This window comes from Phyllostomus discolor, chromosome 8 (genome assembly GCF_004126475.2).
Source record: "Phyllostomus discolor isolate MPI-MPIP mPhyDis1 chromosome 8, mPhyDis1.pri.v3, whole genome shotgun sequence".
NCBI lineage: Eukaryota > Metazoa > Chordata > Mammalia > Chiroptera > Phyllostomidae > Phyllostomus > Phyllostomus discolor.
This window is the reverse complement of record NC_040910.2, coordinates 90156885-90174650: the sequence shown is the minus strand read 5'-3', so window position 1 is coordinate 90174650 and position 17766 is coordinate 90156885. Positions and strand designations below refer to the sequence as shown.

Here is a 17766-nt window from a genome sequence, read left to right as displayed (position 1 = left end):
TGGACCTACCCCGAGTTGGCTAGCAATTCAGAAGCAAAATCAGTTTTATAACCTAGATGTATCTCTACTAGATCATTGTGGGAAATAAAGTCCTGAGTTCCCCAGGCAACCGGGAGTGACTGAGTCTGGGATCGCTTCACGTCCCCGCGCCTTTGAGCCGGGGCCACAGGAGCGCGAGTACGTATAGAGTGGCGGAACGGGTTTTGAGAGCAGTGGGGACGTGTTTTCAGTATGGACCGGAAAAAGGAAGTGTGCTACACCACCTATAGGACCCACTCCTGGCTGCCGCGGGGACGGCGGCGAGTCCTTCGAGTTTGGGTCGTTCCCCGCGGGTCTGAGCCTTTGAGTCACGGGTGACAGGTGGACGCGACCGCAGGCTTCTGACCCGTTTGTTCCGGCGGCGAACTGGACAGGCCGACTTTGGCCGCTGCCCTTTCTCAGCTCCTGCTGACCTTGACCCAGGGTTGCAGCCGATGGCGGCTTGGGCTGTTGTCAGCCAGAGCAGGACCGCTGCACCATACTTGCGGGTAGTAGGCCCTGGAGTCTGGGCAGCTCTTCCGTCCGTCTCCCCAGGCACCCAGCCTGACTCCCCGGCCTGTAGCCCTGCTCTGGCCCGGACGCTGCACCTCACCACGGCGGTCCCCGCCGGGCACAACAAGTGGTCCAAAGTCCGACACATCAAGGGTCCCAAGGACACTGAGAGGAGCCGCATCTTCTCCAAGCTTTGTTTGAGCATACGCCTAGCGGTTAGAGGTGAGAACCTGTCACACACCGCTGATCCCCGCTGCCCTCTCTGTGCCCCAAGGGCTCGTTTGCCTCCTTTGCCTCCGGGAGCTGGGCCAGGGCGCACCCGGATCCTCAGCCCTTCATTTCCTAAAGACAGAGCGAGTTAAAAACTTTTCCAAAATATCTCTCCCCCATATCCCATACAAACATTGGATAAAGTGTTCTAAACTAACCCTGAACAAAGTGGTGACTTGCCACTCTAGGGTAATGAGGGGGTGTCCGGAAATAATGAAATGAGATGATTTTGCTCACTCTTTTCTTATCTCAGAAGGAGGCCCCAACCCTGAGCTCAACAGCCAACTGGCCCACATCTTAGAGGTGTGTCGGCAAAAGCACATGCCCAAGTCAACCATTGAGGCGTCGCTGAAAATGGAGGTGGGTCCTTAATTTGACCTACTTGGTATTGATCAGAGTCCCTACAGGGTCCATGTCTCAAAGGCCACCAAACACTCCTTAAATTACCAGAGAGAAGGGTAGCAATGTGGTTGACATCTTCAATCCACAGCCTGTCGGTGGCTTTTCTTGGCAATTGGTCATAGGATCACAAGCAAGCATAGGATGAATAGACAACCACAGAGCCTAGGACTGCTCAGCTGAGTTGTGAGGAGATGAAGTAGAAGGAATGTGGGGAAAGCTCTGATGTTAGATTGAGGAGTGTTTGTTTTTCTGATATTTATACCCAAAAGAGAAAAACCAGTAGAAAGAGAGATGGTTCATAATGATAGTGATAGAGCCCAGGTGAGGGGACACTTCTTCCTCTAGGATAATTAGAAAGGATCTGAGAGATAATGATCTTTTTAAAATTATATTTTATTGATTATGCTATTAGAGTTGCCCCAATTTTTCCTCTTTGCCCCTCTCCACCCAGCACCCTGCACTCCCTCTGGCAATCCCCCCACCATTGTTCACGTCCATGGGTCACGTGCATAAGTTCTTTGGCTACTCTGTTTCCTATATTGTACTTTACATCCCCACAGCTATTCTGTAACTACTGATTTGTACTTCTTAACCCCCTCACCTCCTCACCCATTCTCCCCCTACCCGCTCCCATCTGGCAACCTTCCAGTAACTAACTTCTTTTGTTTTTAAGAGCCTCTCTTTATTGTTTTTAATCTGTGGCCTTTTAATAATGATGTGTCTTAGAGTGACTTCTTTGCATCCATCTTGTTAGGGATTCTCTGCACTTCCTGGACTTGCATGTCTATTTCTTTCACCAAATTAGGGAAGTGTTCTTTCACTGTTTTTTCAAATAGGTTTCCAATTTCTTGCTCTTTGTCTTCTTCTGGCACCCCTATGTTGGGCCTCTTGAAGTTGTCCCAGAGGCTGTTGGTACTATCCTCATTTTGGGGGATTCTTTTTTCTTCTTGTTCTGATTGGTTGTTTTTTGCTTCCTTGTATTCCAAGTCATTGATTTGATTCTCAGCTTCATCCACTTTACATTTGTTTCCCTAGAAATTGTTCTTTATTTCATTTAGTGTTTCCTTTGTTTCTTTTTTGAATCTTATTTATTTTTAGACAGAGGGGAAGGGAGAAAGAGAGGGAGAGAAACCTAAATGTATGGTTGCCTCTCACATGCCCCACACTGGGGACCTGGCTGGAAACCCAGGCATTTGCTCTGACTGTGAATCGAACCAGTGAGCCTTTGGTTCACAGGCCGGCACTCAATCCACTGAGCCACACCAGCCAGGGCTATCCTTAGTTCCTGACTGGGTCTTTTTTATGCTGCCGAGGTCCTCACTGAATTCCTTGAGCATCCTCATAAACAGTGCTTTGAATTCTACATTTGATAGATTTTTTATCTCCATTTTGTTCAGCTCTTTTTCTGGAGTTTTGATCTGTTCTTTCACTTGGGCCATGTTTCTTTGTCTCCTCGTTTAGGCAACCTCCCTGTGTGTGTTTCTATGTATTAGGTAGAGGTGCTTTGACTCTGTGTCTTGGTAGTATAACCTAATGTAGTAGGTGTCCTGTAGAGTCTAGTGGAACAGCCTCCCCTATCACCCAAGCTATGTACTCGAGGTGTGCCCTTTGTGTGGTCTGAATACACTGTCATCTTGTAGTTGAGCTTTGGTTACCATTGGCAGATCGGTAGGAGGGATTTATTCAGGCCAGTCAGCTGCAAGGGCTGGCTGTGACCATTGACCACCAACTTACCCCCTCAGTGGAGGATCAGCTGTGCAGGGATAGTATGGTGGTGCTCCAACCTGATCTATAGCTGTTCACTGGATATACAGGCTCTGGAGTTTTCTGAGTGATGCAGTCCAAGGTCACCTATAGCTCATGCAGGGGCCCCCACCTGTGTTCTGCCCAGGGGGCCCCTGCATGAGCTATAAAGCAATCTGAGATGGCTGGTACTTGTGCTGGGCTTGGAGATTCCCAGGCAAAGCCAAACTGTGAATCTAGGCTGGCTGCTGCTAATGCCAGGCTTGGGACCACTTAGCAGGAGGTACAGGGGCTGGGGGCTTACTGAGGCCAGCTGTTGATTTTTGATAGGATTTAGGAGGTTGTGAAGCAGGAGCCAAGACCAGCCATTCATATCTTTGGGTGGGCCTGTAAGTTGGGTGGGATGGAGTCTCAGTAGATCTCCAGGGCAGGGCAAACAGTGTTAGCTGGGTTGATGGAGTCTCAGATACTGCACCTGTGTGCCAGCTCTGTGGTTCTATTGCAGGAGGGCTCAGATAGGGGACAATGGCTCCCTTTCTGTCCCCCACCTCCCACCTTGATGCCTGACACTTCAGTTGCTCTCTATCCCACTGGTGCCTTTCAAGCTGGTACACTGGTGCTGGAGCTCAGAGGGAGTGAGTCTGAGTGGGTTCATGTGTGGGTTCTTCAGGTAGAACTGCTTGAGACTCCAGAAGTTTCTTCCACTGACTCAATCCCCGCTAGTTGTTGCAGCCAGAAGTTATGGGGACTTATCTTCCTGGCCCTGGAACTCTGGGCTGGGGTCCTGGTGTGGGGCTGGGGCTCTTTGCTCCCAATATATCCTTCCCAAATTTTTACCCACCATATGCGGATGTAGGACCAGCCCATTCAACATCTCCACCCCTCCTACCAGTCTGGATGAATGTGGTTTCTTTAATTCTGTAGTGGTCAGACTTCTATTCAATTTGATTTCTGATGGTTCTGCATGATGGTTGTTCTATGTTTTAGTTGTAATTTTGATGTGGTTGTGCGAGCATGTGAGCCATATTTACCTATGCCTCCATCTTGACTGGAAGTCTCGAATAGTCATCTTAATAACTAATAGTTGAGTGTTTACTCCAGGTCAAGCACTTTGATAAGAAATCTGTGTGTTATCTCACTGAGTCCTCTGAACAATCTTAAGTGGAACTTTAGACACAGAAAAATTAAACAACTTGACCAAGTCACACAGAAAATGACCGAATTGAAAATAGACAGTCAGACTCCAAAGCTTATACACTATCATACATACTGCCTTCATGTTGGCTGTGGTGTACATAAGGTGGTGGAGTCAGAGGATTTTCCCATACCTGGTAGTCTTTTATTTCTTTTGTGAAAGAGGAAGGGAGAAGTTATCAGCTGAGAGTTCCTGGGAGGCAGCAGGCAGGAAACTTGGAAAAAGTGGTAAAGATCGGATGCCTGGGCAAGGTGTCATGGGAGGTCCAGATGAGATTGGTCATTGTCGTTTTTGATTGATTGTTTACATTTTTGAGGTGATGCTATTTTCAATGACCCTTATAAAAAGGCATAGGTATGCGATTTTGTGCAGCAGTACTCAGCAGCCCAGGGGTAGGAGCACAGGTGGATTTCGTAAGGGTTAGGGTATAGGAGGATGAGTCTTAGTGGGAGTGATGGGTGTAGGGTAGGTGTAGAATTTGGCTGGGGAGGGGAGGAACAAAGCTGGGAGATGGCTAATTGATTGTTCAGGGACCAGAGAAACAGACTCCCTTCCAAGTTAAGGGGTAGTAGTACTTTGTTACCTTAAAAGTTGATCCCATGGGCCCCCTGTCGGAGAGTGGGAACAAAAATAAAGACTTGAGACCTTAGCCTCCAACCCAAAGAGCCCATCCCATGAAGTCAGCTTTATGGTGGTGGTGCCTGTGGTTCTGGGCTGGCATGCAGAAGGGGAATTGGGAGGCTCCAAAATGTGCTTGTGTTGTTTTTACAGAAAACCAAGGGCATTTATTTGTTGTATGAGGGTCGAGGCCCCGGTGGCTCTTCTCTGCTCATTGAGGCATTATCCAACAGTGGCCCCAAGTGCCATTCGGACATCAAACATATTCTGAACAAAAATGGGTAGGTATGTGGGAAAAATGGAGAGGGATGGACCCTTTAGTTTCTAATTCTGTGAAAGGAAAGTGCTGTCCTTTCTGGTGCAGGTTCAAATTTTACACACACTTCAACCTCAGCAGAATCTAAATGGGAAAATTTACCCTCCCTTAATGTGTTCTGCAGTAGGCAGGATCCAAGACTTTTTTGTAAGTGTAGAAGGGGCTCTTTTGTCCCATTATCCTGTCTAGGTCTTCAAATGTACCACCAGGACTGGAATCTAAGTGGCGCAGGAATTGATGTGCAAAGTCTTTGTATCCTCCAAACTTAAATCAGGACAGAAAATAGAGGTTGCAGATATATTTGGATTTGTCCCTTGACCAGTGGTAGCTGCATCTTCTCCTTCAGGAAAAGAGCTGCTCTGTGTCTGTATATATCCCGGAGGCTGGGTAGGAAAGAGACAGTGCTGTGCAGTGTGGTGTGGAGGCTGAGTGTCTGAAGGCGTTTGTTCTGGCCTCTTTCCTTTCCCATCAGAGGAATGATGGCTGAAGGAGCTCGCCACTCCTTTGACAGAAAAGGGGTGATCGTGGTTGGAGTAGAGGACAGAGAGAAGAAAGAAGTGAACTTAGAGCGTGCCCTGGAGCTGGCAATTGAAGCAGGAGCTGAGGATGTCAAGGAAACTGAAGACGAAGAGGAAAAAAGCATTTTTAAAGTGAGTACAGAGTCATAGTGTTTGGTGGACTTCTGAGAGGGCACTAATAGATGCATTAAGGCATGCCTCTCTGTTTCCTGCACCTGGGGTACAAGTGAGATGAAAGAGTTCATATATTACACAAACATTTATTAAGTGAATACTGGGTAGGACTTCCTCTACTAAGGACTATAAGAAGGATTCAGAACAATCGAAAGGATATCTCTGCCAGTGAAGAGCTTAAACCCAGTGATATATTATAGCAGTTCCTTATTTTGTAATAATTATGTATAATTATGGTTTGTACTATTATGACCAGCTTTGTCCTGTTACCTCCTGGCTCCTCATCACCTGACTTTGCTTTGTCCCTAGTTTATTTGTGATGCCTCTTCACTGCATCAAGTGAGGAAGAAGCTGGACTCCCTGGGCTTGTGTCCTGTGTCCTGTACACTAGAGTTCATCCCCAACACAATGGTGCAGCTGCATGACCCCGACCTGGAACAGGCGGCCCATCTCATCCAGGCTCTCGGTAACCATGAGGACGTGATCCAGGTCTATGACAACATTGAGTAACCAGACTGTACGTGCCCTCTGGCTCCTTCCTAGGCAACTGGCAGCTTGTTCCAGAGCACAGGCTTCTGCAGTGTCTGCTAAGACTGAAGCAGGTCAGGGGCCTAGCAGGTTCAGATGCATAAGACCTGCAGCTTTGTGGACACAGGAATACCCATACTTCTCTGGGGCCTCTTTGTCAGCTCTGTGGGTGTGTCAGAGCCCTCCTGGATGAGTCCCCTGACTCCCTCCTGGATGCAGAATGGGGCTAGTCAGCTGGCCAGACCGATCTCAGGAAGTTGGTCCTTTCTGGGGATGGTAGGTTCCAGTGAGGGCCCATGTACTAGAAACTCTTAAGTAGTAACAGTGGGTTGCTACATTGTTGTATGGCTTTTGAGTTTTCCTGCATTTGTGTCAAGCTGTTGTGACCTTCTTGGCTTCCTTTCAAGAATATAGGCCTAGTTCCACTAGTCTAATGCCAGGACTGTTTTTTTGATTGACTATAGAAATGTAGCTCTCTCCAAGTACTCTGTGCTTTAATGCTGGTCTAATGGCCTAAACCTGCCATTGATTCATGCAACAGATATTTATCAAACACCAGGAATTGTACCAGGAACTACTTATGAAGAGCACTAGCTGTTCAAGTGGTGCCCTGTGTTAAATCCTACTCTAAGGCACAGGACCTCAGGTGGAAGACACAGGACTGTTCTCTTCTGGAGCTGTCCCAGGGCAGTGCAAGCTGCTGTGCACACATCCTTGTTCTCTTTGTGTGGCCTCTGTGCCCTTCTGCTGCCAGTGAGCTTAAGGCTCTGGCCCAACAGGAAATCAAGTGCCAATGATAAGAGACTCCCAGGCTCTGCTTTGCCTGGGTTCCTGTGTTTTTTGAGATTTGTCAGAGTGGACCAGTCAGCAGATCAGACTACTCTGAGAAAAGGCCATATCAAGCTGGTGTTGAAAGCTGCTTGGTTTCCAGAATGCCCAGCCCTAGCTCCTCTTCATCCCTGATTCCAGATGATGGGGTACTAGGAACTGGAGAGGAAATGAGAACAGAAGAGTGAAAGCTGGCCAGGTGGTAAATAGGGCCTTTGGTGCCTTTTGCTTTTAAGAATCACTTCTGGGTTTAGAGAGACCAGGAGTGCCAACCACCTGTGCTGGAGTCCATCAAGCATATCAGGCCTGGAGTGGCTTTTTGATCTCTGCTATTCAGCTACTTCTAAGTTATTTAAGCCATTTCTGAGTTGAGAGTAATTTTCCTGAAGAAGCCTCATGTAAATAAGGATGGAAAAGAACTAAAGCCAGATTAGTTATAAATGATAACTTCAGTTTCTAGGAAACACATTACTAATTACATGATAACTTAAAACAACTGGAGAGGAAGGCTAGGGGGAGAAAAACCAGTGAAATAATCCATGAGTATTCCAAAGTATATGCTCTTACATATACCTCATTTCATAATCATGATATTAACTAAGATTCTTTAGTTTTTATAGGAGATAACTCACCCAAATATCTAAATAGCAATCATTAAAATAGGGCAATTTAAAGTTTGAATGCACTTCATAATTTATAAGATACTTTCATATTTTATTTATTTGATTTTCACAACAAACCTAGGAAATAGTTAGATCGTGTTATGCACAAATGACCTCACACCAAGCAGGTAAGAATAGGTCTAATAGTACATCTTGTATTGATAGACATTGTTTTTCAAAATAACTGTTTTGTAAATGTTGAATATAAATTAATTTGGAGGACTGTGGTCATTTCTGAACTAAGGAAGCCCAGTCTGAAAGGGAATTTGCCTACACATGTGGAATAGTCCTCTGACAGAATTTGTTCATAGATTTTTGTATAACCAATTTTCTTAATCAAGGTATACTATATGGCTCTGCACTGACCCCTGGTGGTGCCTTACAGTCTTGCCTGCAGTTAATACGGGAAAGGCAGAAATGAAATCTTAACTTGGACCTGTTCTGCCTCTAGATCTGGTAAAGAAATCTGTACCCTTAGGTACATACATAGGTTAGTTAAATAACTATTAACTGAATACTTACATAGAGAGGGTATGAGTTATTCTGCTACTAGATATTATTTTTCAAAGAATATTTTGTGAAAACATTTATAATATTAAGTGGAAAACAAAGATGCAAAACTATGCATTGTATAGTCCAAATTTTAAAATATGCATCATACCATAAAAAAATATCTTTTTAAAAATGACTAAAAGGAATTGTACCAAAATGTCAACTGCTTATCTCTGTATGGTGATGTGATAACTGAGTTTTATTTTCTATAATCATGTATTTTATCAGGGGAAACATGTTTTTTAATTTTATTTATTTATTTTTAGAGAGAGGAGAAGGGAGGGAGGGAGAGGGAGAGAAACAGCAATGTGAGAGGGGAACATCAGCTGGTTGCCTCTCATACTGGGACCAAACCCACAACCCAGGCATGTACCCTGACTGGCAATGGAACTGGTGACCTTTAGCTTTGTGGGATAATGCCCAGCCATCTGAGCCACACTAGTCAGGACCAAGGGAAACTTTTTTTTTTTAAGAAAACTAGTCATGTTATTGTCCAACTAGGGAGATACCATGTGACAAGGGTTAGGGTTAGGTATACCTTAAAGTCAAAAGAATGGGATCTGGTCCTGGCCTGCCTTTGCCTTGGTTTTGGTCATTGTCTTAGCAATACAAAATCACTGAGCATTTGGTAGCTGGCTTGGGTTCCTTTTCAGGTGTCCTCTCAGTGGGTAGAGGTATCTGTGATAATGCTGTTCACAGCCTTGACTCTCACAAGAATCATTCATGTGATAGGTAGCTGCCTGCTGGCTCTGCCAGAGGTGCTGGCTGAATTGAACAGGAACAGTGAAGGCCCTGCCTCCAGCCCACTATGGAGTTTCAACCATGTGCTTGAGTTATTTTCTTTTCTGCCTCTGAAACAGCATAACAGTCAGTAAAACTTCAAACTCTAAAAGACCCCCAATTTTAGACTTTTATTTGAATTCTTAGGGACTGCTCTGGAGACATTCTGTGAAGGCAAATGAGCCAGTAGGTCTGGCAAAACAGTGTTTTGGTAGATACCACACTAGTCTGGACTGAAATCACTTTCTTTCTCTTTTTCTTTTAAATTTTTACTTATTGATTTTAGAGGGAGAGGAAGAGGGGAAGAGAAACATTGATTTGTTGTTCCACTTATTTATGCATTCATTGGTTAATTCTTTTATGTGCCCCGACTGGGGAGTGAACCCTCAACCTTGGTATACTAGGACAGCAAACAAATCAACTGAGCTATGTGGCCAGGGCACATGAAATCACTTTCTCTCTTTATTCTGTCCCCAGGAAGTGACTGGAATAGCAGTTTTTGCTTTCTTCTTTTTTTTTTTTTTTTTGTCTCTGACAGAAGGGTAACATGCATTATTTTTTAAAGAGTCAAACCATATCGAAATGTATAACAATAAAGGTCCCATCTAATCCCACCCTTCTAAGATATAACTACCATTAATCTGTATTATCTACTCATTGGAACCAGTCTACTGGGGAACACATTCTGACTGTGAATTGCTAGCAACCCTGGATGAGGACTTAACCTCTCTGTAGCTTTTTCTTCATCTATAAAATGATGATAATAGTATCTATTTCATAGGACTGGTTTTAATTTTCATTATTGATTTATTTTAACAGAAAGAGAGGAAGGCGGAGAAAGAGAAATATCAGTTTGTTGTTCCGCTTATTTTTGCATTCATTGGTTGATTCTTGTATGTACCCTGACCAGGGATCAAACCCGCAACCTTGAGGTATTGGATGATATTCAAACCAAGTGAGCTACCTGGCCAGGGCTCATAAGGCTATTCTGAGAATTAAATTAGGTTAATATACAGGGCGGGGCAAAAGTAGGTTAACAGTTGTGAGTACATGAAACACAGTTTATTCTTATATTATTATTTATTAATTCTTGGATTATTTTCCATACGAACAACTATAAACCTACTTTTGCCCCACCCCACATGTTAAGCACTTAGAACAGTACCTGGTAATAGTAAATGTTTAATAAATGTTGGCCTTTTTTCCCACTAAGTATGAGTGAATATTTTTAAAAACAGAAATGTGATCACCCTATACATTTCTGCTTTATAACCTGTCTTTTCCACTTCACAATATATCCTGGACACTTTTTGGCATTAGTATGAAGTCTGCTCCACTATTTTTTGGCAGCTACAAAGTATCTTATTGTATTTATTAGTATATAATAATATAATGATTTATTTTATTAATAATTTAATTTATAATAATTTTGTATAATAATTTATTTAACTAGCCCTGACCAGTGTGGCTCAGTTGGCTGGGCATTGTCCCGTGAACTCAAAAGTTGCCAGTTCATTTCCCAATCAGGGCACACGCCTGGGTTACGGATTCGGTCCCTCGTCAGGGTGCATACGAGATGCAACTAATTGATGTTCCTATCTCACATCAATGTTTCTCTCCCTCTCTTTCTCCCTCCCTTCTCTACCTCTAAAAATAAATAAATAAAATCTTTTAAAAAACAGTAATTTAACTTTCATTCAAGATGGAGGTATAGGTAGACACACTTTGCCTCCTTATGCAGTCACAGAAAGAATTACAAGATCTCAAAACTAAAACACCCAGAACTGCCAGAAAATCAAGTTGTATGGAAGTCTGACAACCAAGGATTTAAAGAAGCCACATTCATACAGACAGTTAGGAGGGGTGGAGTGACGGAGACAGGCAGAGAAGCAGTGGCGGGACTAAATGGATGGTCCCACGTTCATGTATGGTGGATGAAAATCAGGAGGGATACCTTGGGAGCAAGCAATCCCAGCCCCAGGCCAGACCACATAGCCCAAGGTTCCAGCACTGGGAAAATAAGTCCCTGTTACCTCTAGCTGTGAAAACCGATGGGAGTTGGGATGGCAGAAGGAACTGCTCAATTTTTGCCATTTAAAGGGCCCAAACGGTCCTAGAATGTATGCAAACCCACCCATTCTGGGCTTCACCACTGGAGCAGCAGCTGGAAGAGCTCCAGTCTCACACAGGAAAGGGGTGAAGTGACGAAAATGGGTGGGTGCTGGGAAAGCCTCCAGAAGCCAGGCGGTGGCATTGCTCCCTATCTGAGCCCTCCCAATGCAGCCACAAACAATAAAGTGGGCTGCCCTGCCCTGACAATTACCTAAGGCTCTGCCCCACACAATTTACAGGTGTCCTTTCTGCACATGCCACGCTAATAAGACAGGGAGTAAAAGCAGCTCTACCTAATACATAGAAACAAACACAGGGAGGCTGCCAAATTGAGGAGACAAAGAAATATGGCCTAGATGAAAGAACGGAATAAAACCCCAGAAAAAACTAAGCAAAACAGAGATAGCCAACCTATCAGACACAGAGTTCAAAACACTGCTGATTAGGATGCTCAGAGAACTCCTTGAGTACAGCAGAAAATAAAGGAAGAACTAAAGGTTACATTAAGTGAAATAAAGAAAAATCCATAGGGAACCACCAACAGAGAAGGGAAGGAAGCCCGGATTGAAAGCAATGATTTGAAACATAAGGAAGAGATAAACATTCAACCAGAACGGAAAGAAGAAATGAATTAAAAAAAATGAGTATAGGTGTAGGAACCTCTGAGACATCTCCAAATGTGACAACATCTGAATCATAGGGGTGCCAGAAGGAGAAGAGGAGGAGCAAGAAATTGAAAGCTTATTTGAAAAAATAATAAAAGAAAATTTCTCTAATTTGACAAAGCAAATACACATACAAGTCCAGGAAGCATAGAGTCCCAAACAAGTTGGACTCAAAGAGCAACACACCAAGAAACATCATAATTAAAATGCTAATGGTTAAAGATAAAGGGAGTGTCTTAAAAGCAGCAAAATAAAAGCAGAGAGTTACCTACAAAGGAATTCCTATTAGCTGACTTCTCAAAAGAAACTGCAGGCAAGAAGGGACTGGCAAGAAGTATTCAAAGTCATGAAAACTAAGGACCTACAACCTAGATTATCACTCTGTCCAGCAAAGCTATTATTATTATTATTATTTAAAGATTTTATTTATTTTTAGAGAGGGAAGGGAGGGAGGGAGAGGGAGAGGGACATCAATGTGCTGGGGGTTATGGCCTGCAACCCAGGAATGTACCCTGGCTGGGAATCGAACCTGGGACACTTTGGTTCCCGGCCCGTGCTCAATCCACTGAGCTATGCCAGCCAGGCAAAGCTATTATTTAGAATGAAAGAGCAGAGAAAGTATTTCCCAGAGGAGGTAAAGCTAAAGGAGTTCATCATCACCAAGCCATTATTACAGGAAATGTTAAAGGGACTTATTTAAGAAAAAGAAGACCAAAACCATGAACATTAAAAAGTCAACAAATTCACAACTCTCAACATTGAATCTTGACAAAATAAAAAACTAAGCAAACAACCAGAACAGGGACAGAATCATAGTTATAGAGATCATTTGGAGGGTTATCAGCTGGGAGGGGGAAGGAATATGGGGGAAATGGTACAGGGATTAAGCAGCACAATTGGTAGGAACAAAATAGATGGGGATGTTAAGAATAGCATAGTAAATGGAGAAGCCAAAGAACTTACATGCACGACCCATGGACATGAACTAAGGTTGGGAGGCATTGCTGGAGATAAGAGGGGTACCAGGTAGAGGGAGGCAAAGGGAAAAACTGGGACAGCTGAATAGCATAATCAATAAAATATACTTAAATAAAGCTATTATAATAAAAAAAGTAACTAGTCTCCTGTCAGTGGACATTTGGATTGTCTATCTTACAAAAGATGCTTCAATGAACATTTTAAAAAATTTATTTAGTTTTATAGAGGGAAAGGGAGGGAGAAAGAAAGGGAAAGAAATATCAATCAGTTGGTTCTCACACACCCGCAACTGGGGACCTGGCCCACAACCCAGGCATGTGCCCTGACTGGGAATCAAACCTATGACCTTCCAGTTTGCAGGCCAGAGCTCAATCCACTGAGCCACACCAGCCAGGGTAATAAACATTCTTTACATTTTCTCACTTGCAAAGTACTTTTTAGGAATTTCACAATGAAAAGCAATTTTTTGTTAGAAGTAAATGTCAATGATATGTTAAACATCATCATTGTAAAAATCTATATTGTGTTTATCATTCATCAGCAATGCAGATAAACTAACTGGTTGAACTGGTAGATTTGAATATACTAAACTTCACCCCTTACGTAAAAGAATTTTTATCAAATCAGGTGATAAGTTTGTTGGTTTCTTTTTTTTAAACCAAATTCATTGAGCTATCCCCTAAGAGCATTCATTTGTATTTTTCTCCATCACTTGTCCAAATGTCCCTATGCTCTTGAAATGAAAAGACCATATAGCTGGTGTGTGATTGGGCTGTCTAATGGGACCAGCAATTTCTGAGGCCCTAGTACTAGGGGCAGCTTGTGATTCTTGGGGTCACATATGGCTCAGGTGCTTAACCAGGGGCATCTATTCAGTGTAAAACCCAGGGAACAGACTTGAGAAGGCGTGGCCCAGGTGGAAGGCTTCTTAGGGAGAAATGAAGAGTGAGCAGAGAAATAGCATAGAAAAATAAGATAAAATACATAGCTAAAAGTGAGCACTTATGGAAATTACATTCAATTGCTAATATCCCTGTTTGAGGTTCACTTATTTATTCAGCAAATATTTTTTAAATGTGCTATGAAAGATGCTAGGCATGCTCATTTGAATGACAGTTCCTGTCTTGATGCTTACTTAAAGTCAACTACAGTAGAGTAGACCAAGTGCTTTGATGAACTAAGTACTAGATGCAATGGGAGTCCAAGAGAAGCTGCTGAATAGACCTTTGGATACAGACCATGAAGCAGGTACCTATTTCTACTGGCATAAATGTGTCTTTTTAAAAAAGGATTTATCTCAGGTCAATAAAATTAAAGGTCAAATCTAAGCCTCATATTGGCAGACTATGACCTCCAGCATAAGCCTATTACACTCAGTCTCAACAGAGTGATATCCTCAAATGGTGACAAAGATTGCATTTTATTCTGGGTGAAAAGAGATTCTTAATGGGTGCCAAAAAAGTTAGATAATACAATGGTGTGCGGCTTTCAAAACTCAACCCTACCTGACAAAATCTTATTCCCTAATATTTAATTTCTCTAATCAGAAAGAATTTTAATTTAATTAACTTGGTGGGTGCTAATGTGGGGGGGGGGGGGGGGGAGATGACCAGTTGAGAAACACTGGCCTAGTGCAAAAACACAGCCTTTGGGTATCAGACATACCAGATAGGAATCCTGACTCTACGACTTGTACACGGTACTTAAGTTCTCTGAGCTTCATTTTCATCCTTTAAATGCCAATAGTATTTACTGATCTCAGAATTATTAGGAAGACTATATGAAAGGACATGCTTGGCATATAGTGAATGACTGATAAATAGTAACTTTCTTTTCCCTATACTCTTATCTCTTCTTCCCAGAAAAAAAAGAGGTTTCTATAGTTAAGGAACTACAATAAACTGGGTAGGGATCTAATCAAGAGGGAAAATGACAGACTTAAACGTTTGTTCCAGAAAACAGGACTAGAGGACTGATAAATATTGAGGTGGGGCTGTAAATAAAGGAGTCTGGGGTAATTCTTGAGACTTGACACCCATGGCAAAGCCACCACTAATGGTTCTTAGTTGACCGTTGAAAATCGCACCTGAGGAAGATTATTCTGGCATCTCATTTCATGACACTGAAACAGAAAAAGAGCCCTTATTAATTGTGGTGGACTTGGAATCTAAAGGTCTGGGCGTACAAAATGTTGAACAATGGGGGTCTGGGGAAATTAACTATGGCCACTCTCTACTTTGAGATACCATGTAGCCAGTACTATTGTTTTGGAACTATATTCAGGGGCACGGGAAAACACTTGTAATAAAATGTAAGCAAACCACAAAACAATACGAAGCCTTTTTTGTCCAACGTTGTATATCTAGGCAGGAAAGATAAAATTAACTTTGAGGTGGGGTCTTTTCCCCAAGTTTAATACACAGAGCTTGTGCTACTTTTATAACCCGGAAAAAAGGTTTTGGGTCTTCCTCCCCTTTCTGGCTTTGCCACTTACTGGTTTCGGCCTTGGCCAGTATCGGAACTCCCAGATTTCCGAGGACCCACATTCCAGGACTACCCCAGTCTCTCGGAGGGTGTGGTCCAGGAGGTATAAGACGCAGGAAAAGGCATGCAGTGGTGAGGCCCCCTTGCCTCCAGGCAAACGTAGCTTCTGCACCGGAGGACTGGCCCGGGGATCCCACGGAGGAGGTGACCACACGCCGGCAATCGCTTCGAGCCAGAACCCTCCCCGTTTATTACACACCCAGCGTGGGCACAGGGAGGGAGAGGCAGGACACTGGCCTCGGAGACCTCGGAGAGCGCCGAGGGCGGAAGGCCTGGGAGGCCATCCAGACGCCTTCCGAAACTCCTATCCCAAAGTAGCCGGCGGGGAACCGCGCCAGCCCGCGCGCCTGCGGAACCTTCGTAGACTGAAGGCACTTGAGGCTGTGGGCGGAGCCTCACGCGCGAGCTGTGATTGGAGCGACCAACACCTCCGGGAAGAGGGAGAGCAAGCCATCAAGGGATGCGCAGAGGCGGGTGATCCGATCCCTCTACGTGATTGGCTAGCAATGGAGTGAACTGGGGGCTGTTTCGATGATTGACAGGCGGTAGATAGCCCTCGGAAACCTCCTTGGCTTCGCCCATTGGCATCCTGAGAGAGTAGGCGGGATTGATTCATCGTGTGGTGCCGATGATTAGCTGGCGGCTGAGAGGGTGTTGGGGAGACAGCGGTGGAGAGGGGGGCGGGGGGCGGGGGGCGGCGGGGGCAGCGACTTCCTCCTTGTTATTGGCTGCTGTAATGAGTGGGGGTGGTACGAAGGCCCCGCGACTGCCTGGGATTGGCGAGCTGTGGAGTGAGTGACAGGCAAGGGGGCGAGCTGCGCGACCAGCGGTTTGTTTTTCGGAGCGTTCCTGAGGTGGAGAACGGTGGCCCGACGGAGGAACTGCGGGACTGAGCGACTGGTCAGCGGGAGGGCCGAGCGGCGCAGCCGAGGCCAGGCTGGGCCGAGCCGAGGAGCTCCGGGGATGTAGCGGGCCACCCTGCCCATGCCACAGCGCCCGGCCGCGGCCGGAGCCGGAGCCGGAGCCTGGGGAGGCGGCGGGGGGCCCGAGCTCAGCCCGCGCCCCCCGCGCGGAGCCAGGCCCGCTGCCGTCCCCGCCGCCCGGGCCCCCGGCATGCAGCCCCGGCTGCGGAGGTGACACTCGGGCCCGAGCAGCCGCCGCCGCCATCGCCACCATGGGTGAGTGTCGCCACCGCCCCGGCCTGTGCCCGCGCTACTTCGCGTCGCCCCGCCCCGGGATTAGGGGAGGAGGACCCTGGGCCACCGCCTGACAGGCATGGACAGCCCTCCCGGCCGAGGCTGCGAACCGGCGGAGCCTGCCCGCCCGGCTCGCGGCTTCACAGTCTGGGCGGGGGTTCTGGCTCCCTTGGTCCACCCGGGCGGCCCCGGCTGGCAAAACCCACTCGGCAGCCTCCTTCTGGGCCGCGCGGCGGGTGCATCCCAAGGACACGGCGGCGGGATCCGGGGCCCTTGCTCGGCGGCGCAGCCCGCCCTGGCCTGAGCGAGCCGGCCCGCGAGCTCGAGGGTGGGGGAGCGAGAGCGCGGTGCGGGGCCCGGGCTGGAGGCTGGTGCAGGCCCAGCTGCTGTTGTGTCTTTTCCTTGATTTGCTTTTTTTTCCTGCCTGTGTCATTTCCTTCCCTTTGCTCACACAGGCCGGCCTGTGAGAGAGTTCCCGGGGCTTGCTCTCGTGCCCTGTGCGCGAGGGGGGAGGACGTGCGGAGAGATAGGCTGGGAGGTGATTAAAACGGCAATCACTGTTATCAACAGCGTGGTTGAGACTTGCGAGCTGAACTGAGATTGCTGAAGGCTGGGAATTGTTCGGGGGCTGCCAGTTACAGTTCACGTCCTACTTTTTGAAAAATCCGATTGCAACGTTGTTCTGGCATCGTTATTTTTATTTTGCGATATCCCAGGAATTATATTGAGAGAAGCATTAGCTACACAAAAGAATCTCTACGAAATCATTTCCTCAATATTTGCAACTTCTGTTGTGAAGATGTTATCAAAGAAAAGCTTTTAATGTCTTCCACACGCATTTGAACCGAATTCCATTCCATGTCCTTTTTTGTAACTTAGCAAATGACCATTGGACTAGATCAAGAAGCAAATAACATTTTAGATGTACTTTGTTTGTCTTACTGGATCAGTTATTGGAATACTGTTGTGTGCATTCACAAGTTTTGGAAAGTTTTGCTATTGCCCTAAATAATCAAGGAGTAAACTGTAGTGAAAGAATCCTTTGCAGAGCCATTCATTGCATCTGTGAAGTGCTCCATGTGGAGGGAACATTAATGTTTGCTTTGCCCTATAGCAAGGTCAAGTCATTTTTGTAGGAGGTTAAGTGTATGCTG

The 17766-nt window shown here is 45.5% G+C and overlaps 2 protein-coding genes and 1 long non-coding RNA gene across 6 annotated transcripts in view; 2 read left to right on the top strand and 1 right to left on the bottom strand.

Moving 5' to 3' along the window:
* Positions 1–235: 235 nt before the first annotated feature.
* LOC114504148 (translational activator of cytochrome c oxidase 1) lies at positions 236–7998 on the top strand. Its single transcript, XM_028521839.2, has 5 exons — positions 236–753; positions 1055–1161; positions 4913–5040; positions 5548–5725; positions 6077–7998. Exons 1-5 carry the CDS (start codon positions 474–476, stop codon positions 6275–6277), a joined length of 894 nt encoding a protein of 297 aa, XP_028377640.1. The 5' UTR covers positions 236–473; the 3' UTR covers positions 6278–7998.
* Positions 7999–13945: 5947 nt separating this feature from the next.
* Positions 13946–15946, bottom strand: LOC118502171. Its single transcript, XR_004904867.1, has 2 exons — positions 15367–15946; positions 13946–14994 (listed from the first exon to the last, which is right to left on the bottom strand). It is a non-coding gene; the product is annotated as an uncharacterized LOC118502171 (long non-coding RNA).
* A 264-nt stretch (positions 15947–16210) lies between these two features.
* MAP3K3 (mitogen-activated protein kinase kinase kinase 3) overlaps positions 16211–17766 on the top strand; it is a 61430-nt gene continuing 59874 nt past the window's right edge. The window contains exon 1 of one of the 4 annotated variants that reach the window (XM_036033525.1): positions 16211–16594. In XM_036033525.1, the coding sequence (XP_035889418.1) occupies positions 16591–16594 (4 nt within the window). In that variant the 5' untranslated portion in view covers positions 16211–16590. The remainder of the gene's footprint in view (positions 16595–17766) is intronic. The other 3 variants (XM_036033524.1, XM_036033526.1, XM_028519046.2) reach the window with 3 other exon arrangements.

Excerpts from the sequence above, each read along its gene's own strand:
- LOC114504148 (XM_028521839.2), top strand. The coding sequence starts at position 474 with ATGGCGGCTTGGGCTGTTGTCAGCCAGAGCAGGACCGCTGCACCATAC. Across the intron at positions 1,162-4,912 it reads AGGCGTCGCTGAAAATGGAG|AAAACCAAGGGCATTTATTT; the intron begins GTGGGTCCTTAA and ends TTGTTTTTACAG. Across the intron at positions 5,041-5,547 it reads CATATTCTGAACAAAAATGG|AGGAATGATGGCTGAAGGAG; the intron begins GTAGGTATGTGG and ends CTTTCCCATCAG.